The 26923-nt window shown below is 28.0% G+C and overlaps 3 protein-coding genes and 1 long non-coding RNA gene across 5 annotated transcripts; all 4 read right to left on the bottom strand.

Moving 5' to 3' along the window:
* Nucleotides 1-858: 858 nt before the first annotated feature.
* LOC111039008 lies at nt 859-4766 on the bottom strand. The gene is made up of 4 exons (XM_022322282.1): nt 4690-4766; nt 3999-4227; nt 3818-3936; nt 859-924 (listed from the first exon to the last, which is right to left on the bottom strand). Exons 1-4 carry the CDS (start codon nt 4723-4725, stop codon nt 865-867), a joined length of 444 nt encoding a protein of 147 aa, XP_022177974.1. The 5' UTR covers nt 4726-4766; the 3' UTR covers nt 859-864.
* Nucleotides 4767-4825: 59 nt separating this feature from the next.
* LOC111038992 lies at nt 4826-6365 on the bottom strand. Its single transcript, XR_002605050.1, has 3 exons — nt 6258-6365; nt 5825-5916; nt 4826-4918 (listed from the first exon to the last, which is right to left on the bottom strand). It is a non-coding gene; the product is annotated as an uncharacterized LOC111038992 (long non-coding RNA).
* A 1362-nt stretch (nt 6366-7727) lies between these two features.
* On the bottom strand, nt 7728-12078 carry LOC111038994 (cilia- and flagella-associated protein 251-like). Its single transcript, XM_022322272.1, has 7 exons — nt 11929-12078; nt 11065-11204; nt 10816-10971; nt 10599-10710; nt 9110-9249; nt 8864-9015; nt 7728-7928 (listed from the first exon to the last, which is right to left on the bottom strand). The coding sequence occupies exons 1-7, from the start codon at nt 11961-11963 to the stop codon at nt 7728-7730; spliced, it is 936 nt and encodes a 311-aa protein (XP_022177964.1). The 5' UTR covers nt 11964-12078.
* An 8030-nt stretch (nt 12079-20108) lies between these two features.
* Nucleotides 20109-26189, bottom strand: LOC111039005 (ring canal kelch homolog). Of its 2 annotated transcripts, XM_022322280.1 has the most exons (12): nt 25806-26189; nt 25652-25746; nt 24028-24193; nt 23737-23965; nt 23489-23664; nt 23320-23416; nt 21464-21623; nt 21282-21394; nt 20925-21221; nt 20714-20854; nt 20399-20648; nt 20129-20325 (listed from the first exon to the last, which is right to left on the bottom strand). In XM_022322280.1, exons 3-12 carry the CDS (start codon nt 24183-24185, stop codon nt 20129-20131), a joined length of 1818 nt encoding a protein of 605 aa, XP_022177972.1. In that variant the 5' UTR covers nt 24186-24193; nt 25652-25746; nt 25806-26189. The 2 variants fall into 2 exon arrangements, with proteins under 2 accessions (XP_022177973.1, XP_022177972.1); XM_022322281.1 differs by lacking the exons at nt 25652-25746; nt 25806-26189 and having other exon boundaries at nt 20109-20325; nt 24028-24185.
* Nucleotides 26190-26923: the final 734 nt, after the last annotated feature.

Raw genomic sequence — 26923 nt, 5'->3', positions numbered from 1 at the left:
TTTTCGACTAGTAAAGCAATGAATAGTAAAATCAAGTGAGTAAATTTAAATAATTTAAAAAATGGAAATTTTTGTAAATTAATAATAACAAGGAACCTTGTATTACCTATATTTTTTAGTTTTTTTATTCACAGACAAAAATACTATTCATTTTTCATAATAAATCAAAAACAAAAAAAAACCAGCTTTTTCCCCAAACATAAAAATGTATAGGTACAAACACTTATATAAAAAACGTAGAAACTTATTTTTTTAATTTTTCAATGGTGCATATAATGTTTAAAAATATTAAAAGATTTGTTCACAAACATTGAAACATTAATTTTCATTTTCAGTAAGTCAAATTTCTATCTAAATATTTATTCAATTAATATGTATTCCAATAATTTTCAAACAGGTAATTCAAAAAAAAAAAATATTCAAAAACCATTTATACGCAATTGTCACATTTAAATGTAAAATATTAAAATAAGTAATCAAGTAATATATGCACTTTATAGTTTGTTTAACTTAGATACTATTGTTTTCCATATTTTTCTTACGCTATATGATCTGTGGGTTATACCAATAACCAATATAATATTGTGATTTTGTAAATAGTGTGTTATTGTTTAGTCATTGAGTTATAAAAAATAGTCCATTATATATTTTAACCTTACACTTTTGCATCACGCCACTGAGAATTACTATTGTAATATTGGTACCTATATTATAATACTTATTAGTTATTACTAACTAAAACTATTATTTATATTAAAACGACCATAAATATAACATCAATATGTATATTAAAACGACCATAAATATAACATCAATATGTATATTAAATAGAAAAAATATACATAGTATTTTGATTTTCTTTATTCATTCATCTTTGATTTGGAATCCTAATAAATCCGAGAAAATTTCGTCAAAAGTGTATGTCTGCAATTTAAATATGAAACAATGTAACCATAAGATTAAAATTTTTATATTAAATTACGTACCTACCTAATTAATTTCGAAAAAAGGTAAATATTAACCAATTAAAGGAACGTCAAAAAAATGGAACCTATATAATATGCTGCGTAATATATATTTTCCTATATTTATGTAAACAGCGTATTTTCTACGTATATTCGAAAACTATTGACTTAAATGCATTAAATATGACACAATAACATTATATCACTCGATAGCTTTTAATGCTATACAAATAAATAATTGTAATCTGAATTTTTGCAAGCCAAACATCTCGTATGAAAAAAAAAACAAAGATAATTAGTTAATAGTTATACGGCTTAATTAGACCCAACGGCTCCATACGAATTTGGTGTAGGTTTATATGTAACGATTAAGTACCTACCTGATTAAAATGCGTTGTGCAAATACATTTGAAAATAATTTAAAGCATAAGCTTAAGAAAATTGAATAGACTCCAAAGGAATGATTACGACAAAGATTATGAAACCCTAAAATCAGGAAACTTAAATAGCAATAGACGATAGTTAAATAGTTAAGGGTCCGGTTCGTATAATAAGGGGCTATATTTAGGCAATATACATTCTCGTTACCATCGGCCGTAGCTTTAAGTTTGTTTTAAATGATAAATTGATAATTAATGCTAGCGTGGTTGTACATGGATATCGAACTTAGAGCTAGCTACGTGCAGCTTGAGGTGGAATGTGTTTGCATCTAAACACCGTATTTGCACCAAAATACAAAAACCTCGATTGCGTAATCGAATTAAAAAAGGTACGTTAAAATACTTCTTTGAGACCATTATAAATTAATACATTTGTTCAAAAATATATTATATCAAATTTTAGCCAACTATTTTCATTTTCGAATCACTGTTCATCAAATGGAAATTTAACTGTTGTACCTGTCGTGGCTCGACATACCTATAGGTACTTATTTATAATCGTACCTAACTTTGAGTCTTTGCTGTAGATAATTTGGGTGTTTACCAGTTGCCCTCCAAGGCTATTATCGCGATTTTCAAAATATACCATTTGCCCTCAATTGAATGCACCAGTTACCCTCACATGTTAATATATACACAATACAATATATAGCTCGTAAAATAGGGGAGGTAAATAAACAAATCATAAATAAAATATAAAATTCAAAATTATAATAGTTTGTCAACATAACATGTAATTTTAGATGCGTCTGAGTGGATATAATCATCGAAAACGTATGAATTTTTATTTAGTATGTTTAAAGAAAAATGCTCTGGCTTTGAACTTGAATTCAATCCGTCAATTATTGTATCCGATAAAATAAATACAAAAACAAAAATATTAGCAGATTAGATTTTGTAAAATCGGTTAGTAATTATTATAACAAAACATAATACTTTTGAATTCTATACTATTTTATATTAACAAATTATTATAATTTTTAAATTTATATTTTATTTATGATTTGTATATTTACCTCCCTTATTTTACGAGCTATATATTGTATTTGTGTATATATTAACATGTGAGGGCAACTGGTACTTTTTCCTCTAAGTAGTTTGGGGGGATTTGGCATAAAAAAGGTACTTTTGGGGGCAACTAGTACATGCCCGATAATTTGTATTACCTCAATATCGATACGACATTTTACATTTTTTCTTTATGGTGTATTTTTGTTTCAAAAATGACAAAAAATAAAATAAAATTTGCAAAAAGTGTAAGTAACAATTTTAAAGATTAACTTATGGTTAGTAGTTTTAAATTCAGAATAGTTTATGAAAGAATATCTGGTAATGTAACACGGTGTTATACAACAAAATTAAGCAAGACTAATAAAAAATAGAAATGTAACTGTGAGTAGAAATTTAATTATTGGGATGTTGTCAAATTTATTTATTTGTAATGGGAATAGATGCAACCAAGTATTTTAACGCTATGTAATTTTATTAAACACAATCGAGATTTTTGTACATGATTGCGCAAACGCAACACTTCCGCAGCACGCATTATAAGTCAGAGCCATGCACCGATAAAAAAAGAACTGGACATCAACGTTGTCGCAGCCTTAATGGTGCATAATATACCAGAATTTTCGTCTAGCAGTTTCAATTTTGTATAGTTAGCTCAAATATTAAAATGAATTGACCAATTTTATAACTTAAATATAAAAATGATATTATTTAAATTCTCTCGTCGCGTTTTTACAATATTTTAATTTTTTAAGTATTAGGATGATGTAAAATATTAGTTTTCAAAAATGCTCTTAACTCACTTAAAAATTAAAAAACTGTAAAAAAACAAGATCTTACATTAAAGTTAAATATTGTAAATCAATTCACTCTAATATTTAGGCTAACACAAAATTGAAACTGCTGGACATAGGTACATTATATGATTTATGAGATATATATAGCATAATAATGCGTTCATAAAAAAGAGTCAACACATGCGGGTACGGTGTCCTTTTAAAAACATGATTTTTTGCTAAAAACAGGCCTTACAGGAAAAACTAACACCTCGTAGTAGTGGTCCGATTTCATTATTTTGTTTTATTTTTTTGTGTAAGATTGGACGATTTTCACTTGAACTTCGGTTCTTGATTGCGTTGCTTACAAAAAATAAATAAGAACTTGTGAAAAATTGGTCATATTGTTAAAAATCGAATTATACGGTTTCAAAATAAAATTTTGAAATCAATGTCCAAAGAATCCAGGAAGAAGTTTTTTTCCTTCCCCCCAAAAAAAGTTATAGAAATCGGATCACTCTTGGTGAGAGTTTTTCCTGAAAGGCAAAGTTTATGAGCAAAAAAACAGCTTTCGTGAAGGGGGCTTATTTGTTGATATTTTAAAATTGCGTTCTACAAATGAACTTACGAATGGTAATGACAAGTGAACCAAATGAGAGTTTTCACTTGAACTTGACGATATATCTTTGGTGGTTTTTAGCAATGTGTTCAAAATAATTTCTAATTCACGAGGATTAATTTTTTCACCTAAATTAAGACAAAAAAGTGTTTAAAAAAGCAAAACATTTAACTAATGACCGTTCTAAAACCTATATTTTTCATCATGTGTACAAACGATTCCCTGGTCAAAATCTTGTTTTCTCCGTAAGCATTTACAAATTGGTCATTTTCTATTAGTTTGTTGAACGCTAGACGGACTTCTTGACATTTAATTTGTAATCGTGGCTTATAATTCAGATACAAAATAACAAACTCTTCGAATGACATTGTGGTAGGATGGCCTGGTCTACTGAACATTTCGTATAGCATAGTAGACAACTGGAATATTAAGGTATGACCAACACATTCGTATCAAACGTTTATATAATTAAAACTATTCTACCTATATTATATTATAAAAATCGATGAGAAATTAGAAACAATATGATACTACAGCCCTTATTTTTTAACACTTTAAACAGTATAGGTAGAAGAATATAAGATACAATATTGTATACATGCAAATTCGCAGAATATTATATATATATATATTGTATTTATATATGTATGCATTGTATGCCTATAATACGCGCACTTAAATTTCAAAATAATATTAAATGTATATTATAGAATACAGTATTATATAATAAACATTTTAGTAGTTACCGATCTATGGCATCAAAAAAAAAATTTAGAATGTCAATCAATATTTTTTGTTATACGTGGAGTAAGCATATACGCGTATGAACTTTATGTAAGTTTATAACCAAAAATAAGGGCTGTGACCATTATCCGATTTACTTCTATTTCAGAGGGAAAATATCCCATTGCTCTCATGAGAAATGATACATTAAAAACGTCCACATATTCTCTGATAACTGTGGTCTCTGGATTTCGGCTATTTGCTAATTGAACACAAGAAAAATATTCTTTTAATTCTGTAATTTCCTGTCCATTTTTTCCACCTTCTAGAAGGGAACTATATGCTTTTAATCCATCACCGCCATATTTCTCCAATTTATCTAAATAGCTTGACAAAAAATTAAATATATATTTTAGAACTCAAACAAAAATATACGAAGGGGTCAATCATTAAATATAACTTATTGCATGTAGATTGTAAGTATAAGCTTCATATTATACTTGTACAATACAAGTGATTATGCATTTTAAGCAACAGATATAAATTATCGCATAATTAAAAATTTGAAAAACAATTCAAATGAACTCAAATATGTTAGTTTTTGTCTTGGTTACGTTCATGATGCTTTATCGAAATTGTTTCTATTTTTTTTCGAAAATTGTTAGGAAAACTACTAAAATAATATTTTCAAAGTGCCTTCACCAAATTGCCAATAGAATCTATTTGATTGCGTGATTTGTGGGGGTGGCTTAGCCCCCTCCCCCATATGGTGACAGTTAATTACAAATAAAATCATTATGTATTGGCATAATAAATATTAATAATTATTTAAAACATTGTGACACAGAATGTATGACATTTTTAAAATTGATAAGAATGTTTTTCAACTTTTATCATTAAAATCTAATATTCAAAATGTACTTATGTTTTTGCTTTAATTGTTTAAAATATATGATGGTTATTTTATTGTGTTTCTGGATGGTTGTATGGATTGAGAGAACTCCTATATCTCTTAATTGGAAGGGAGTAAGTAAATAAATTATTAATAATCGTAGTGTGTCAATGAAAAATAATATCAAAGTCCAGCAAGATTTGAAAAAATAAGCTGAAGAAGGGTGTGGGGGGGACTAAAACCCAACGAGTATATTTGATATACATTTGTCCATAGGTGCCTATACATAGTGTATACGGTATAGGTATATAGTCTTAATGTGATTTTTCGCCCTTAAATACAATTAACTATGAACATTTTATCTGTATAAATTATAATTTGTAAAAGATGTGTTGTATTACTTCATATTCACAGACCAGATTATCATCGAATGGCTATTTTCGCTTATACTAAAGACGTCCATGCCATCCATTGAAACACCAATATCGATAATCTAAAAAGCAAAAATAAATATACCTACCTAAGAGAATGGTTCATAATTATTTTAAATTTGTACAGGATAATTTTAATCACATATAATTTTTATACATATATAGTGACTTATCCAAAAAATTATAATATTATAATTTATAATATCTAATTAGTTTGTATTAAATTGACTGATAATATTATATAGGTCAGTGTACCTATGTATTATTATAGTTCACTCGCTCCACTAGCGGAATCTATCTTGGGTACTATTTTTTTATCATCTTAGACGATTCATCTCTAAACGAATACATTATAATTTATGAGTAAACTAATATACGATTATAATAATATGAGTCAACTGACTTTTGTTCCGGAACCGAACACTGCCGCGTTTTTGTACGGATTTCCATCGATGGGCTGTCGTAAGATCCCAATATCTGTGTCATTGCAAAAAAATATATTATTGCAGAACTTGGGAGACTCCTGGAAATATATTATTATTTTTTTTAACATCGGTGTCAGAAGTTACCGATAGCCATATCGGATAGTTTTTGGTGGTAGAATATATAATTAACATTTACTCGATCAAAACGACTTTTGAAAGGCTCGATTAGGATCGATAGATACTAACATTATGTATTATATTTATATGCATATTCCAGAGCTCTTTCCTTTTATTAAATTAATACTTATTTAATTGGGCTCATTCACAATATTTACACTTGAAATGGAATTGTAAGAAAATATTTTTAAAAAATGGAAAAATAAAAATAAAATTTATAATATTGTAAATATTTTTAACTGGTAGGTTTTATTTTTACGCATTACTAATAATTGTATTGTTTGAATGAAATAAGATTTCTGAAGAATCATACATGGTATGCTGGTATAAGATAAGATTTTATAGCAGCTTTATATTGAAAAAATAATTATAATACTATGCACTTTAATATTACCTTAAAAATGTATGATCAAAAACGATCGACAAACAAGTGTTAAATTGAATTTGTGCTTTTCAAAATGTATGCTTATATTTACTTTACGAGTATATACTTTTATGAAGGTACCATATATAAAGTATTCGATTACATTAAAGTGACGATAAAATGAATGGAAGATCTATAATTAACCTTTATAGGATATAAATATAAATAATTTATTAACAATTCTAGGAACGACTTGAATGACTCGATAAGTGGATGATTGATTATTGACTCCAAAATATCTAAAAAAAAAGTCCTGAAATAAAATAAATATTTAAAAAACCACAACTTAAAACTTTTATTTTGTGTTCTATAGCTTTTACCTAACCTATATGGTTATCTTATTGTATGTTAGTTTTGATATTTTTGCTTATTAAGTATAATATTATTTACTTTCATTACTCGAATCGGACTTTCGAGATTGACTCCTAGAGTAGTTCGGATACACCGATTGTTGTTCCACAAAGATAAACGTAACTAAAATAAAATAATATTTATGAACAAAAATTACAAAATAATAATATGTCACAAACAGCCAATAGGTAAAGAGCTGTGTAGGTTACATCATTGCCGCTAATTAAAAAATTGAATTCCTGCCAATTGATGGTCGATTTCATCATGCACTGAGGTTCATTATATGATCCTGTTTTCAAGGTTTTTATAATTTTTGGGGGCTCTTTATCATTTCTGTAATAAATTCAAAACGATCACTGCCGATAATTTATATAAATATCAATGTATAATGTAGGTAATACAATATTATGTAATTTATACTACAATAAGGCTGTCATTAAGAAGCACAATTATTGAAAGGATTGATTATATTTCTGTAAAAGTATATGCGCCATTATTACGTTTTATCTAATTCCAATACGATTATTTTGTGATCCGCCCCGAGGCTGTAAATCATTAGACTGGAACTGTACTCGGACATTACAATACTCCGAATGGATTTATTGTGTACTTCATAACACCCATAGTAATTAACACTGTATTCGTTCGAATTCTGCAACTGTATCATGCCGTACAAGTATATACCAAACAAATCGTCCTGCAGCATAATATATGTGGAAATCAGAACAATGTGATGTATGGCAATTTTATAGCAATGCAGTGTAGCAGATGGTAGTTGTGTATGATGTAACCCTGTACATGGGGGCTATGGTAATTTGAATATTTGAGCTATTTATAAATTAATATGTCAACATTAATAATTAGTAAATATGGAACAATTATACCTATAATAAATACTATATCCAATACTAAATCTACTTTATTTTTTCGTAAATCCATTTTTAAGAACTATTATCCTTATTATAAGTATAAACATTTTAATAACCGAGAAACTACTCGTTCGAATTTTGAATCTTTTTTATTTACAAAAGAATGAGCCATTAAACAATTAACAGTAAAAATGGGGAGCTCTCGTTTCACAAACAGAAGTGCATACCACTCCTTAAGTAATACAAACAAATTAAATTAAAAAATATGGCCTTGAGTATGTTTAAAAATTCTGAAAATCAAAATTTGAATAAATTCATAATTTACGGAAAAATTAAGGCAACCATACTTGCTAAATCACCCTGCTCATAAGATTTATACTATTTGTGTACATAAATATCTACTACAATATAAATGCCCTATTTCCCTATAAACTATGTATGTATGGATTTTAAAAATATTAAAAAACATTCAACTATAAAAGACCCACACATTTGAACAAGTACCTATTTGATTATTGTTTGCAGATAAGATATTTATCAGACATTCACGTTTACACTTGTTAATAACTTTATGATAGTATCGTAACGACCAACAATATTTATTATAAAAGTTTATTAAAATAGATATTTTGAATAGTTGTGGAAGATACTTTTTGCCAAATTATAACTTATATTATATTTATATTTTTTATAGTAAGACATTGCACGGTGTATAATGTATTAAACTATTATATAGATAAAATTTCGCATCAGTAAAACTTACAGTGTATGCCATATACATCGAAGACTCGCTAAACGTTATGTATTGCACTGGTGATTCGTTCCACTTGAAAGATAAGTTGCCCATTAGTGTTATGCTATAAGGATCTAAAAACTGAAACAATCCATCCGAGCGACCGCAACAAAGATAATTTCCTAAAAAATGAGAACCTTACTCAAGTAAAAAATTATTCAATGATACTATAGTCGATTTTTAGTTTATCACATTGAAAAATTCAATAATACATGCCATTTGGGGAATATTTGATGCAGGTGACCCGATGGTCTTCTTTACTTTTCCAATCTCCAGCCATCCTAATGTTAGTTTTTTTCTTTCGATGGTTGTACAAAACAAGCCCGCCGATTGAATTGCCCATTATTATATCGCTCCTATTATATAATTATTATGAGAATAATAATATTTATATTACAGTATTGCTAAATATACCGTTAAAATAATAAAATACATATGTATATTGTATATGTTACCGGATAAAATAAAAATTCAGGAATTGTCAGTATATATCCTATACTCTATAGTCATTGTTGACAATGACTAGAAAGGTTAGGCAATATTGGATATTCGTAGTTTTATCAACATTTCCGTATTATACAAGGCAATGTTATAAATCCGCATCGAAACAAATATCAACACCGCTTTATCGGTGTTCAATCTGATTATGGAACATATAGCATATATATATACAATTAATATACATGGTATACCCGGTTTTATGTTATCATTTTTATTGCTTATAACTAGGACAAAGGACTTGTAGCATTTGCATATTTTTTTTGCACGAACATAAAAATAGCAGAGTAAGAAACAAATACGTTTCATGCTGAAACAAAGCTAGTTTTGAAATTTTATTTATAGTTTATATTTCGAGTTTTTTTTTGGTTTAGGTGCATATTTCTTTTTTTTATTTAATTTAAATATTTAATATACAACCAAAATAATGTTGAATTTAAAATTATTTAAAATTTTGATCATATTAATATGGTTTTTAACTGTTCCCGTACCTCATGTTTCTCCAAGAGACACTACTTGAGGATTACCGATTATATTTATTTTCCGGTTATTAATTTTATTAATGTACAGGTATTGTTTACTACATAGGATATTATCAATACGGGCCACGAGAACGTCGGTCGCAGACATCAAAATTTAAGTAAAATTCAAAATAATCTTATTTTTTAATGCATTATGATATGCATAATTATTTTTAAATGCATATTTTTAATGCATATTTTGTACATTTCAGTGCATATTTGGTGATTTTTTAGACCTGAAAGTCCTCTGCCCTACTTATAACTTTTAATAATATAGACAAATGAAAAAATATCGTATTATAAGGAGCTGTCGTTATGGACACATCCCGCAAGTATAACTGCACAGTATTGTTTGTGCATTGAAATAGTGAATAGTAACGTGTAATAAAATCGTGTTTAGTAATCTGTTTATTATTACTATAAAGATTAAGATTATGATTTATCCTAAATAGCTAATAAGTATTAAAATATATTATTCGATTTTCAACTTAATTTTTAATGTTATTATCATCAATGCCTTCTGTTATTAGGAATTTTCATCAATGACTAGTTACTGACGTTAATTTCTTACTAAATCAATCATTATCGTTATTGACTAGTCATTGTCAATACTGACAGAATGTCATCTTTTCCGGTAATATATATAATATATTATGTAGATACTCATCAAAAATGCGACCGCTTACCGGTTGGGGTTTACTGCCAATGCGGTAATAAATTCTACTTCACACTGTTCAAATATATAATAAGAAGTTTTGTTGCAAATATCAATTTGAAAAATTCTGCAGCTTCTCGTGCCTAAAGTAGATACATACACAATGAGAAATCATTTCCTCCTATCGATTAACGCAGTGCGTAGTTAAATATATATTTATTTAGTATATTATATCATGTAGTATGTACTTATAAGAAATGGACTGGATACAAAATCGTGGTTGGTGGTGAAATCGGAACCGACTTCGGGACTGTTGTCGCACTCAGACACAGAGTCGTCAACGAGCAGAATGTGATTTTGCGTTGTTTTTTCTAATTTTTCATACGTACTCGAGTCTCCTCCCCCTATAGTTTAAAATATTAAAATACAATATTTGGATAACAGAGTACAATAGTACAATAATATGCTATAACGCCAATATAATTCTTAATACCAACCATTTTCTACATGAATTTTATTGTCAAGCATTGAAATGGAAGTAATGGCATCGCCAACAAACATGTTCAAGTGGTACAGTACAAGCAATGATTGATCGTAAAAGAAAATATCACCGTTAATATTGCCCGTTATTATATGTCTGGAAAAAAGTAAGTTAAAAAATGATAAAGACATCATAATCGAGATAAATACGTTTGGATACAAATTATAGTAGTAATAGAATGCTCGTCCAATTTGACGTGTTTTAAATATTGCTTATTGTTCGTGATCGGTTCATCTTTAATTATCAACACATCATAATTGTTATCATCCCATACAGTTACCCAACCTAATAGTGATCGAATATAAAATATTATGTACTAACATATTATAATTAACTCGAGATACCTAACCACACAAATCAAAACAATTTGTTTTTAGACATTTATCACTGTTATGTATACCTCCAGTAGACGCTGATACAACTTGTCGGGTGTTTGTTAAATACGTTGACTGTGTATTAATATATTTTTTCTGTGATGTTGTATCTTGGGTCGGAACATGGATTATTATTTTATTCACGTTGTCTACATTTATCAGTGAATTTTTTTTTTTTCTTTTAATATTTTTATCCATTCTTTCCAGAGTCATAAAAAATACAAGCGTTTCGGTTGTCAGACAGTAGAAGTCTCTATTATCGTAGTTATATGCTATATGCACGATCGTATCAATACTGTTGTCGAGTTTTGTTGAACCTATTTACCAATTAATGTGTTTTAATGAACATCATAATATTATTATTAATTATTATAATATTTATTTAAATTTTAAATAACGTGTACACTGTAACACTCGAATACACATTGCTGCTACTTGCTACGTACAAGCCGATTCTTCTTTGCCCGATTTCCAATCCCATAAGTCTATCGTTTGTTCACCGTTGTCATCTGCAACCGACACTGTAATCACATATTGTGAATCGACGCTGAACTTTACAATTGAAATTCCCGTTTCGAATGGTGATAATACCGAAAAGACTGGAGTCCTCAAAATAAATAAATAATAATAATAAATACCGTATTACTATTCTTACTTTGATACAGGTGCAGGTGAGTAGGTACCTAAGCTACAAATCTCAATGTCACATATTATTATATTATTATATTAATAACGGTAGATGGTAAGTATAAAGTAACAGAGCATGCTGACATGCTGTACTTATCTATCGGTTAGGGTTGTGCGGGCTGTGTCGCTAATTCAGACAATTGTATTACATTTTATATAATACTATTAATACTATATATTACTATATAGTAACAATTAGATACTATATAATATTAAACTTCTATATAAATATTTACAATAATTTCGTGACAATTTCGATCATTTTACCTGAGAGAAGCATTCCAAACTATTAGCATTGTATCGTTATTGCCTTTGTCAACTGTGACCAACCAACAACCCTCCAGGTTGACATCAAAACTACTAATATAGTTGCGCTGAAGTCCAACAAACACAAATAAATGATAATAAATACTAAACATAAAACTTGTATTCTATATATCTAGGTGTTAATATTCTATTCAATTTATTACAAATTAGAACATTACAACTTATAATACACAATCAGTACTCAGGTACTTCAAAAATTTGTTTATCTTTGACCATATCACAAATATGTTTAGCGAAGTGGAGAGAATAAAATTAGTATTTGAGGATGTCGGAGAGCTAACGTAATATTAGCTTAAAAAATTGCCTTCCAGAAAATACTCTCGAGCTTCATATAATTGTCTGATTTTGAAAATATTTTTTATTCAAAAGATAAAGACTTTATTCGTGTAAGAATCTGGTTTTAAAATCTGTATTTTCAAAAATTGTAATAAGCACCCATATTATATCATAATTTTATTTTAATATTTTAAAATGTTTTTGAGTTATTTAAGGTGTAAAGTTAATTCAAGTCAACTAGAGTACAATGTGAGCTGAATGAAATATTTCTCTTTAAAAATTAACTACAAAAATCTGACTATTCGTGATAGTTTTTCTTGGATAAAGTAATTTTTTATTTTTAAAATGGTTTGATATAATTTAGATACGACAATTATACGCTGCACTACGTATAGTATTATAGCCACGTAGATAACTAGAAGTGTAGATAATTTTTACCCCTTTATAAATTGCCGGCTCCGACAGCTATAATGAATAAAACACGAATATAAGCATTGTATATTATAAATCATAATATCATACAATAATATGTTAGTTTGCAATGCAAAATGTTAACTTCTTAAGTTATTCATAAGTTAAAGTATTAGGGAAGAATGAAAATCATCGGTGTAAGTATAATATATTTACATGGCCGGTCAACATGGTCATCGTGTTTTCTTTATTTATGGTATCGTACTCCAATATAATACCAAATTGGTCACTAACAAAAAACATTTGTAGTATATTTTCATTTATTTCTTCAATAGGGATACTTTTCAATCCGATTTTATAGTTCCATCCAAAAGACCAGACAGGTCGCTATTTAAAATAACATGAACAAATATTTATACTTATTTAACTGATGAGGCTGATTTAAAACCTATTAAATTAATAATTTGTTATAGTATCAATAAATCTTATAGAAGCTCCGTAGCAGTAGTCGAGTGTTGAATATAGCTGTGGAAAGACGAAAAAACACGTATTTTACATACAATTTATATTGTATATACTAATTTAATAATATATTTTTAAACAAAATTTGTAAAGAAAAAATGTAAACACTAATAACTTTTTGTTGTAAAAATTTTTTTTTTTACACGTAATTTAATCAGCAATGACAATAATTTACTCTGGTTATCAAAACTTTAAATGATTATAAATGAAAAAACTAATTTCTTAAGTTTCGTTGTTTTATAAAAACAATTATGGTTTATAGTAATGAGTATTAAATAATAGTATAATACTAATTTTTGGTTTAATTTTTATGATTGTCTGTTTTTTTTCTGTCTTTCATTATATTTAAGAGCACTAAAATATCAGGGCTTTTAACTTCAGCATCTTTTCTAATAAAAAAATTAATCTAGTTGGTACTTAAGACCTCAAAAATAGAAAATTCCAATTAGTTTCCAAAAGCGTTGGGAAAAACATCAAAACAATTAAGGAAAGCAGGGAATTTTTAATATTTAATTTACAAGATTAAAATGAATTCCATTATGCTTATCGTATCATATATACATATGTACAGGTTATAAAATTATCTAAATAAACATTTTTTAAGAAAAATGTGTAAAATATAAATGATACACAAAATCAATAATACTGTATATTATAGCCTGTATGGAAGAATGATATGAGAAAGGGAAAGATATGAGGATTGTGAAATATTATATTTTTTGTCAGATAGTATTTATATAAAGCTGTGCAGTAACTAGTTAAAAAGTTAAAAGTTAACATCCATTACAGTAACCCACTTGCCACCTATTGTACAGCAGAGAGTTACCCACTTTCCCACATTTTTTTGTTCATATATAATATAGTCTAATATTTTATCAAATTAAAAAAACAATTTTTTTTTCAAAAACTCATAAATTGATTGAAATGAGTAATGAGTGAAAAAATGATCCCGTAATGATAAATTTTATGAAATCGAATTAGACTTTCATAAACTATGCAATAATTAATATAATTTTTACTTACTAATGGAGTATCAGAGTAATTTTCAAAGTTAGCAGTTTTTCCAGGATTCCTAAGAATCTGAAATCGTGATTGGTTATTATTAATCATTGCCGTTTTGTCTTTTGTTACACTCGTTCTGTAGATAAAATTATTAATTCATACAATTTCATATTATCTAATAAATTATCCGTAGTAGTTATAACATGTTTTTTATCAATAGGATATTACGGCGTTTCTAGGAAACATAATAATATGCAATATACTATTGGTGGCATCAAGGCTGGTTGCAAACAAAATTGATTAATTTAATTAATTTAATGATTCACTAACATTTAATGGTCCGATAAATTGTGGAGGGTCAATTATAGTGAACTGTAAGCTACTATAGTAGTATCACTACACTAGTACTAGTATTTACAAATTGCGTAATTAGCTCACTATTCGTTCATTAAATGTTTAGTGATTCTTGTAGGTACTCGGAAGTCGGAGGGTGGATTTATGTTTTCAGTTTCTATTTTACCCTTATGGGTTGCTATAGAACGCTTGACGTATACATTTCGTTTCGATTCTCGAAAATCGAATAATTTTTTTTATTTATTTTTAATAATATGATTTCCATTGATTAGGTTATGTTTATTGGCCCGAATATTAAAACAGATTGGATTGCATTTAAACAAGTTCTTGAAAATCCACACTACAGACACGAGCAGTCACACATTCACACGTAACTATATTTTTTTCGACCAAAAAAAGTTTTAACTCCTGGGGCTATAAGAGCCCAATTTTAATTTTGAAAACATATTTGAATTCCTCATTATCTTAAGAAAGAGATCTCAGTTTCGTAAGAAATGGATTGTTAATTTTCTTTTTTTCAAATTGCACTTTTAATGTAGTGATACTATATAAAAAAATAAAATGCGTTTTTACGCAGCCAAGAACCGAACCAAACAAGTTCAAATATATTTTTTGAAAATTAAAATCGGACTTCTGTTAGTATATACTGTATTATCTTCCGCTTATTGGTCTAAAAGCACAAAAACTATCAAGCCATAATATACTCGTAATTCGTATTAATAACAATGACAATAATAGCAAAAATTATAACATTCTGAATCATTACAACGTACTTTCGTCGACTTTATATTCGAATAAAATGATTTTTCAAAACCTCGGGGCCTCAGAAAATCGAAAATATTATCCTCTAATATTTTCTATTGTACGAAAAAGCGATTTTACTCTCAGATTATTAAAAAAAAAAGATTTAGAGGGAGTTTGTTTTGTCAATATGATACAAGATTAGGGTTAGGGAGGGAAAACAAATAGTGAACTAAGTACTGACCAAATACTTTTCTATAAAATCAATGTCGAATGGCGATGTCCCGTGTTCACAATACAACAACATGTCCATTTAATAACTTAAGACTACCTAGCTGCGTAATAATATGTATTAAGTGGCAATTTAAATATTAAAAATATTAAGACAATATTATGCAATCTTGTCGTCGCCGTCCATTGCTTCTGTTGCTCTGTGCTAGTTGTAAATTATAATATTAATGTCTATTGAGAATGTGCAGGTTTGCTAAGGTAATATTATATTATTATTTAAATAATTACTAAAAAATATGCATAACTAAAGCTTTACCTTATATTTCAAACCACCCTACACACATCGTTTTTTTTTTAAGTCACTGCAACAGCCAAGCTATACAAATCTAAATTCAGAAATCACTTTTAAAACCAGACCAACTCCCGTGTTAAAAATTACTAACTTAACTACTATTTATTTAAATATTTATAATATAAATTACTGAATTAAATTTACTAATTCAAGCCGAAGTGCTTCCACTCTTTGGTTTTTCCCTTAAACGACTTACGCCGCCACATTATAATCAAAAAACCTTACTTACTTACGCTTATTTTATTAGTTTTTTTTAGTTGTATAATTTCTAAATTAAAAATAAAAATAGCAAATAAATAAATACTAATTGTTATAGATTAATTGATTGATTATATTTTAAAATGTTAGTTGTTAGTATGATTTAAATCGTATATTAAGAGTATTAAGAACCAACTATACAATCTGTATTAGCAAACAAATTTGATAGTCTATTAGTAGAAACATGAGTTTCCTTTCATGCGATTTGAATAAGTGAATAACAGATTAATAATCCATATAGTAGCGTGAGTACAAACGTTCAGTACTTTACGTAGACAAAATTGAAATTTTTTTTTCATAAGTAAATTATAATAATATGGCACACAGCAATTAACAAATAAAAAGCGGATAAGTGGATGTGCTGCACATTAGGTGTCTAGGAGGCTGTTGTAATGGATGGTATTAAATTTTAATTCAATGATATAATCTAATTATTGTACACGAAAAACGATTCTGAGCGTAGACGGTATCAACCCTTAACTATACAAGTTGAACATTTAATACATTTTTAAGTTTTAACTGCAAAATCATTTTTAAATTTTAAATTTGAACTTTAAATACTTATAAATAAAAATCATGCCCATGTATTTTAAATATATTTTAACTGCTACTGTAACATGTATAATCAGTTATACTTCAGTTTTATAGACATTTATAAAAAAAAACAAAATTAAAATGTCCGTAAACAGCTCAAAACTACACAATATATTTTGAAAATGTTATTAAGCGTATGAATTGATAAAATAAACATATGGTATAAATTTCAAGTGTCTACAGCAGCGTTTCTCAAAGTGTGGATCGTCGGTCAATTTTTGGTGGGTCGAAAACATTTTTTTGAATTATATAGATTCCAAGAAATGTATGTTAGGTACCTCATTATAAAAAGTACATTTAAATTATATTAATTATATTTTAATACATATTAATTATAAACCTATAAAAAAAACTAAAAACCTAATAAAAATGTATATGTTAGGTATTTTATGAAATACCTAGGCGTTATGTAAAATACCAATTTTTTTAGGCAAAGTAAAAAAACAATTTATCATAATATGTTATAATATTATATATTAAGATTCTTGTAATTATAATATATTATTACTCATATTACAAAATCTAATTTTTATCTACTATTATATTTTTATACATAGGTATTGCTATATTATTAACATTATTATTATATTAAGTACTATTATTTATACATTTTACTTACTACTATCTACTTATTACTACATGTTGTAGAAAAATGGTATTTTGAAATGCAAAAAACATTATTTTTAAGGTAAATGCATTTTTTATTATGATACTTGATCTTACAAACACATTTTAAAAATCATTGACTAGTTCTTGTCGACTGTTCCTTTGCGACTGTTCTTAACGCCACTTTTGTGCCTGCTGGAACATTGTAAATTTGTAGTAGCTTTTTTTGACATTTAGTGAACTGACTCCTGGCGTATCACTGCTTCAGAACTTCAGAATTGTAATCTTCATTGCACCAAATCGTGCACACGCGGACACGGTGCGTGCATTCACGATAAACTATAACTTATAAGTAAAGTCGCTGGTAATAGGCGATACCCAATTTTGTTTATTTTTATCATATTTCATACTCCACCTTGGGCATTATACATAATACCTAGGAAAAGCTTATATTATGTATATTTCCGAGTGATTTTTGGCATTTTATATAATTCCTAGGTATTTTGTAAAATACCCGATTCTTCATATTGCCGGTAACATATACATATTTATATAATACAAATTTTGTTTTTCACAAATTGTTGAGCAAAGTGAAACAATGTGGGTCGCGAAAGATTTTTCGGGGGAAATTTAGGTCAAGGTATTAAAAAGATTGAGAACTACTGGTCTACAGTAATTCGTTTTTGAATTACAACATAATAAGAAAATCGCTGCATAAGAAATCGAGTGAATATAAAATGTTGTAAAAATTTCAACTTCGAACGCTCATAAAAATTTACTGTGGATTTACGCTCAACTTTTTTTTAATTTCCATTAACATTTAACAACAACTTACAAGGAACCTTGTATTACATATTCAAGTTTTTTGACACAGCGAAAAATTTTTATCGACTTTTAGTTTAAAAAAAACAAATAAAAATCAAAAATTTCATATAAATGTTCAACACAATTCAAAATATTTTGAAAATTGTATGGTGTATAGAAAATGCTTACAAAAATATTCAGTGAAAATTGCATGTATCTAAGTTCATTTTTGTTAGAGTTACACTAAAAACCAAAATCGATTTTTCCAAAAAATGGTTTTGCTTAAAAATTCCCGTTTTTCCTATTGCTTTTAAAACTATAGGCGCAACTAAGGTTAAAATTTTGGGGGATCTACAGCCCTCCTAACAAAACTTTGAACTTAAAATATCCCATGGGGTGCCACCCCCCCCCCTAGTCCCTACATACAATCAAAACAAATTTTAGATTCTGAACCAAGAGAAATTAGCTGTACAACAATTTGGTTTTTTTTATGTATGTGACACTATCGTGAGTAATGTACCTAAGCCTATCATAAAAATGATATACTCTACTCAACATTTTATAACAACCACTAGTAATTAGTATCTTACTAGTTTCTTAAAAATGTAATATTAATTATTATTATAACTAAATTTGTTTACCTCTAATATGAGAGTATGAAAAAAGAAAACAACGTGTAATATTTAAAATTAATAAAGGTTTTTTTTTTGGGGGGGGGGGGGGGGGCTAGTTGCGCCACTGTTGAAAACTATTGGGAATTTTAAATGTTGACCACCTTCTGAATGCACCATCTAGATTCACTTTCCTACCAGACAAGTTGCTGTTGAAGAAAATCGAAGCACTTTTACTGCAAGAAACCTCAATGGCAGACACACAAGAAAAAAAATTAAAAATTAGTAAATATAAAAACATACATCATTGTAAAATCAATACACTCATCCCTCCGCTCAGAATCTAAAATACGTATTTACAATTACGAGTGGGTATGTAAATATACATGTAAAAATGTAAAATAAAATATAGCTTTATATTATTAATAATTTTTTGAAATGTGTGTATTTACTACAATACTAGCTATTGTTCAAGATAAGAAAATAATACTTTATAAGTCATACCTAGTTAAAATATTTTTACTATTTTTTGCCGCAATAGTGCAAAAGGTATGTTCATTATTATTGAATATGTTTGTATGATACTATTATAAGTGCAGTTAGTTATGGTACTTAGAAGTTTTTTTTCAGTTTCTTACTTAATAATATATAGCTTAAAGTGAAGCATTTCTGTGAACCAAATTATTGTTTACTGCTATGAATAATACCTACATGCTGTATTTATTTAATTTGAAAACAATACTTGACGTAAATTAAGCAAAAACTTTTTATTGAATATTCACAAAAGCAAAAATTGACAGAATAAATAAATGTTTTAATATATATTATACATAAATACATGTGTATTTTTTTGAGAACATAATATTAATGTCAATTAGTTAAATGTGGTGGCCTATTAACGACTACACCACAAAAAATTTGGTCGTCAGTGAAATTATGATGGTTTCTTGGCAATGTTTCTATGGACCAGGTATTGGTTTTGGGATTGTACACTTCCATAGTATTAAAAAATGATTTTTCAGATTCTCCTCCCATAACATATAATAAGCCATCTAATGTGACTACTCCTACATAAAAATGTTATTTAATTTCAATATTTTTTCCAGATGTTATTTTCAAAAAAATTATTGTTTTAGTCACCAGAATTCTTTCGACATAAATGCATATCAGCAATAAAAGACCATACTCCATCACTTGGTCTATATACCTCAACACTTTTAAGATTCTCCGATCCATCAATACCACCGATAGCATATAGAACTCCATCCATGACCGCGATACTAACACTATTGCGACATACAGATAGTTCTGCAACTAGTGTCCATGTGTCAAGTGAGGGATCATACCTTTCCACAGACTTCAAACTATCATAACCATCAAAACCTCCTATCTACACAATTAGATTAATATGTATTTAGTACAAATTTAAAATACAAAAATAAAATATTTATTCACCGCATATAAATGATTATTGAGTACACCAATACCCAAAAGACTTCTATTAATAGTCATACTAGTTACCATTCTCCATTTTTGAATACTGGGATCAAAAACCTCTGCACTCTTTACTGGAACAAAACCATCAAATCCACCAACCTAAAATGTAATATATTATATATATTTTATATTTGTAATATAAAATAAGTAAAATATTGGTATAACTTACTGCATAAATACAATTGTCTAATATACCAACTCCTAAATATGCTCGACTAACCAACATGTTGACCATTGGTATCCAACATGGAAAGGGTGAAGATACATCAAGCAAACTAACAGATCGAGAACTTGTGTTATTCAAGCCACCCAAAACAAAAACAAATTGACCTCTTATGACACCTACACCAGCTTTCCTACGACAATCATCTATTTCTGGAGCACTCCTTCGGATGTTGGTTGCTGGGTCATACCAATCTGTATAACACTTTGGTAAAGTCTCAGACCATGTGAAAATTAGAATGACCTGATGGAATAAAATGGATAAAATAATTGTGATGATAAATTAATTAAAATGGGATCATACTTTTTTTAAGCCACTAAACTGTCTAGGTTTATAGCGAATTGAATGAGAAATGATGAAATGCTGAACTGACTTTAGTAAATGAAAATGTAAAGCTTCTAATATAAATTTGTTACCTGAATAAATCATAATAAATAAAGCACATACACTCATAATGAAGGCATATTTATGAAAATAACATTTACATTTTGGATTATTTCTAAGAAGAGGTTCTTCAACTATATTTTTTAATATATCTGGCGATGATGCTATTAATGGCAAACGTACATGTTCCATTAATTCTGGCAAAAAATCTTTTCTTTCATTCAGATCATATTTCACCCAATTAATAACACATTCAAATACCTACAAAAGAAATAAATACAATTGAATTAAAATACAAAAAATAAACAAGGCATTTCTATCTTTTTTGCCCAGCCTATTTATTTGTTATTCCACCCATTATTATAATTACAGGGTCTAATAATACAATATTGGGTTCCCTCTTTTAATAACAAGCTAAAACATAATTATAATATTTTTATGGTAGTAAATCTATATTAAAATTTTATAGTTTCAATATTTTGATAAAATGATATTATTTCTATAGCAGTGGTAACATTAATATAATTTACTGATAATAATAGTTGTAGTCTGTAGGTAATTTAATTATATTTAACTTATTTGTCATTCAATAGTTATAGACAAACAGTGACAGCTCAGGACAAATCATTTTTTATAACTTAGAGGTAAATAAGAATATAATATATTCATGTATCTCGTGTGTGCTTGTGTGTTAATGAGTTATGTGTAACTATCCTACCTGTAATGTGTCTGCATGCTTGTGGCTACAGAGTACAGACCATTGTTTATTGTGATTAATTGCATGAACAATTAACATTAGATACTATACAGAGCCAGCCTCAACGTGGATCGAAGCCTGGAGCAATTCGTTTTAAGCGAGACCATAGAATATAATTTTTTATAAAAGCGGTTCTGACTACATACACCTTTGTGGCTATATAATTTTCAATTGATAGATATTTGATACTTAATATTATTTGATATTTGATTTTCTATAAAGCTTAGTTTTCTAAAACTACTTTATACTCCCTTTAAGCTGTCACTGTATGTTATACATACAATTATTCTGTACGTCAGTACATGTTTGAACACTTCCAAAACAATTAAATTAATTTTGAAGTTATTTTTTGTGTTTTTGAGTGGGTCCCTGAATGTTTTGGATTCACCATTGGACCGAGTAGGCGCTAAAACAAGAATTTTGAGATTTATGATGGAAATTTTTGTTTATAAATGGTTGCAATTCAGGCAGATAAGGTAAGAGTATTCTTAAAATTGTCACGTTTATGATTTTGATTAAAGAAATTATATCTTAAAAAAAATATGAGAGTTGAAAGTATATTTGTGCTTAAATATAGGTATTCAAAAACTACTTAACCAATTTTGTGAACATTTAAAATTGTTCTTGGATATATCAGGAAAGTTTATAGAGTGGTTTGAACCACTTTCGATTTATACCAAGTGCTGCATCCAATCCGCCACAAGCGAATTATTCATCCTGATCGAATTAGTTCTCGAAGCAATATACCCTGACGCAAAATTTGACTGTGAACTGAGGTACACGAAAACCAAGATATTTTGTATTTTTCATTTTTTTACAGGCATTCAGACTGTACAACTAAAGTGTGGATATTGGTTCACCCGAAGTTAAGAGCCTCGAAATATGACTGAACCATTTTCAATAAAAGTTATATCATTAAATTATTTAAAACTTGGAGGGTGTTAATTAATATTTATTTTTTCAACTCCTAAATTTAGCTAAAACAAGGAATATTAAAATGATTGCAATTGGGTACATATTATATTATTATTATAATTATTAGTAGAAATATGACATATACATTTCTTTCAAATATATTTACTAAAAATACAAATCTTTGGCTCGGACAATGTCAAGTATATTTAAATGTATTAAATTTACATTTTACATGTAAGATAAGTTGGTCTTTCATTCAACAATTATAAACTTTAGTTAGCTTACTTTTTCTTCAGATGGAACAGCAAGGTCATCACAGGAGATAAGCTGAATCACTTTTTCACAAGATAAATATAAGAACTCTTCACTTTTAATCACTTCTCTGAAAATAATGGTCATAATTTATACAATATATACCAACAGATCTAAAGATTTAGGTGATGTATTATCATACAAAAACTTTTTATTAATGAATGCTTCAGAACTTGAAATCAATTCCGTACAATTATGCAAGTCAGCAAATGCTTTGATACCAATACAATTTGAAGGATCCAGTTGTGTTCGTAAAAACTCAACACATGCACTAGTTACATAGTCTAACTGTAATACATTTGCTGCTGGTAACAAAACCTTAAAAAATCAATAATAATAAATTAAATAGTTTTTAAATAAATCTATAACAATTTAAATAATCATTCACACCTGTACATTTTCAATTGTAACCATAATTTCACCAGTATAAATATAATCTATTAATAGTTGTAAAACGTTGGAATCTAACTCTTTAATTTTAACAAGATCTTTATCGCTCTCACTGAAAACACTGAACATTGCTTGAAAATATGGGCTAGCTGCTACTAAAACATTTTTATGTCCAAATACTATAGTACCATCATCAGTTTTCAATTTAATATCACATAAAACTTCGTTTCTAAAAACAAAAATTACTACTTATATTTATTTGGTAAGCAACTAAAATCACTCACAACATACTTGCGGAAAGATTGTAAATTTTCAAGTAATCTACCAGAGTAATAACTGTTTTTAAAATTTGTTTGTGCAGGTGCAATGGATTTCAGAACTTGCTTTAAATCACTTTCACATGATGCAGTCTGTAAGTCATCCATTTTGTTTACCGACATACCTAACATTTTCACACCTTTGAAGATAAGTTAAAAATAATTAATAACTTTCATACCATGATTGTGTTAAAACTGTATACTAAATTTAAGTTTATAAAACGTAAGTAACAATAAAATAATTCCTATAAAATATAAATACTTAAGAAAATACTGTTAAAGTTATACTATTTTACTCTTTAGAAATTAATTAGTTGTATAAATAATTGTTAAAATAAATAACAAGCAGATTAGTTGTTCTTATCTTAATTACAATCAAGTAGGGTTAGGATTTATGTGCAATCAAAATTGGTAAAATATGCATTTGGTGTATTATAAATGTGTAAAAATATGAAACTTTGGTACAACTGCTTGGTCTCAAATTCTAAAAAAAGTGTTATTCGATATATCAGAAAATTCATCGACATATTATCAAAGTTTTGAGCTAATATTTTGTGTTTTTGGCATTTTAAACAACAAAAATCAAAATTAATTTGATTCACAAGAATACACAAAACACTCATAATACACAACAGCTATGTCAATTACATACTTATTTTACCTTAGGTGCAGCAAACTCAAGGCTGTAGAATAATGTTAAATGTTAAATCTAATCTATAAGTATTGTAGCAGATGTAGGAGAATAAAAGATGTAAATTAAATTATTATTCTTGCTACTTTTATAATAAATTAGATGAATAGTGTATTTTTTGGATAGATAAGTCCATCTTTTCTTAAGAATATACCTAACATAAAATATGCATTTTAAATATTAATAGTTGAATATGCATTTTGTTAAAAATATGGAGCAATATGCATAATGTAATAACCGCCATTCGCTTCACCGTGGCGTAATTTGTGGATATTATGAGAAAAAACAGTAAGTAATTAGTAATTACTAAGTTGCAAGAACAACATGCCAACATATAAATTATAATTCTACTAATGTGATTAGTAAGTGATTTTAAATATAAATAATAAGTAATCAATTTAGCTTCTACATTGTCAGCATACTGCCAAGCGTCACTCCAGTTTTTTTATTTGTTGCTGTTGCAAAGTTTACACGGACATTTGGTGATGATCAAAGTTATTTCCAGGCCACAATGTTCTTGATTTAGGAAGTTATAGTGAATAGCTGTTGTAGTAAGTAGGCGATGAAATTAAAAATAGGATTGCTTCTTTTCTTATCGTTTGTTTATTTTAATATAACTTTTACTTACGTACTTAATTGTCATTTTGGAGGATTTATGTAAAAAGTAAAAATTCAAAACACAGAACCAATATTAGATTTGAAATACATAATCACTTTGATTTTATCATTAGCAGGAAAATATTTTTCAATAAATATAGATGTCGATGCACATTTTTAAAAAATATAGTTAGATACTTAGATAGTTAGATGATATATTACAATTTATTAAATAATATAATATTGCATTTATGATTTAACATTGGTAGAACAATGAATATTATGGGTATATATTTTGTTACTTATTTACCGTAGTTTCAAATCAGTGACAGAACCAGTAATGGACGATGATATTATTTAACTGTGGATCTGACGATATGATTTATGATGCGAGTACCTATAACCCTAAAAATTAAAACTTATATTTACCTATTCAAAATATTTCATCACACAATTGAAATTACAAAATAACTCTCCGACTTCCGATGGTTGATCCTCATCGCACATGAACTGGTCTAGTCTTGAATATAGTGAGTACTGAGTAATGACTGTGCCCAAATACTATAATAAACGATATCAAGTAGGTACCTACACTAATAATTGTCGATGTCTGCTACACAATGCTACAGAATTTAATGATAACTGTGCGTCTGTCTCCCGAATCGGAAGATTGGAAGGTTTTTACTTTTTAGGTACTCAACAGACTACTACAGTCTACAATATAATTTTACCCGTGACAAAATAGATCTATTATATTATAATATCTACTCTATAGACTATAATAGATCTATTTTGTCATGATTTTACCGCCAATTTTATGCGTCGAAGCGTCGTTCGGGTATTTACTATTTAGTATTTATGTATTCTAGACGTGATAACGTGTAATCAATAAACCAGGCACCCAGAACCCCGGTTATCTTAATCCATCGTCGTTAACACGTCGAGCTCCTCTGCAAGGTCCGACACACTGCAACGATTGCGGTGGCAGTGGCGGTGGCGGCGCGACAGCGTCAAAATGAGTCTGGACACATTTCACCGCCAAGGCAAAGGAATTTTACCGCCACCGGAACAGTGTGTAAGGACCTATAAACGTAGTAAATCAGTGCATTGCCCGTGTCTCCGCGCCAAAAATACGTCCGATCGACATCGGCGGCCGCTCGCAGAAACACACTTTATCCCGCTTTATCCTGTGTATGCTTCTAAAATTATTATTTTTTAAATTAATAATTAAATGGAACGTCTTACGAATGAGAATTACCAACCCCGCTAGGATAAATAATCGTAAATACAGTGATGGATTAAATATAAATTAAAAAAGTTATGAAAATAATTTTATATTTTTCCAATCACTTTGTATTCTGTAGAAACACGCTGTATACATCAGAACATATTTTACAATAAATGTTATTGATGTTATTAAATCAACTATAGTATTCGTAAATATAGAATACGTACAATATTATTGTTATCAACGTTCGACAACGTCGTCATTTCGAGGAAAAAATAAATACCAACATAAAAAATAAACAAAAATAAAAACCAATTTATTATATCATCATTATACTTTTGAGACAGTTCCTGA

Source organism: Myzus persicae, unplaced genomic scaffold, assembly GCF_001856785.1.
Source record: "Myzus persicae strain clone G006 unplaced genomic scaffold, MPER_G0061.0, whole genome shotgun sequence".
NCBI classification, from domain to species: Eukaryota; Metazoa; Arthropoda; class Insecta; order Hemiptera; family Aphididae; genus Myzus; species Myzus persicae.
This window is presented reverse-complemented; position numbering and strand designations above follow the sequence as displayed.

Coding starts and splice junctions, on each gene's coding strand:
- LOC111039008 (XM_022322282.1), bottom strand. CDS start 4,725: ATGAGAGCAATGGGATATTTTCCCTCTGAAATAGAA. Junction 4,228..4,689: donor ATTTTCCCTCTGAAATAGAA/GTAAATCGGATA, acceptor TTAATATTCCAG/TTGTCTACTATGCTATACGA. Junction 925..3,817: donor TTCACTTGTCATTACCATTC/GTAAGTTCATTT, acceptor TTTAAATTGCAG/ACATACACTTTTGACGAAAT.
- LOC111038994 (XM_022322272.1), bottom strand. CDS start 11,963: ATGGGATTGGAAATCGGGCAAAGAAGAATCGGCTT. Junction 11,205..11,928: donor GGGCAAAGAAGAATCGGCTT/GTACGTAGCAAG, acceptor ACTTTTTTCCAG/ACATATAATAACGGGCAATA. Junction 9,250..10,598: donor TTGGCAGTAAACCCCAACCG/GTAAGCGGTCGC, acceptor ATTATATAATAG/GAGCGATATAATAATGGGCA.
- LOC111039005 (XM_022322280.1), bottom strand. CDS start 24,185: ATGTTAGGTATGTCGGTAAACAAAATGGATGACTTACAGACTGCATCA. Junction 23,966..24,027: donor AATTTACAATCTTTCCGCAA/GTATGTTGTGAG, acceptor TTTTGTTTTTAG/AAACGAAGTTTTATGTGATA. Junction 23,665..23,736: donor TTACAATTGAAAATGTACAG/GTGTGAATGATT, acceptor TGATTTTTTAAG/GTTTTGTTACCAGCAGCAAA.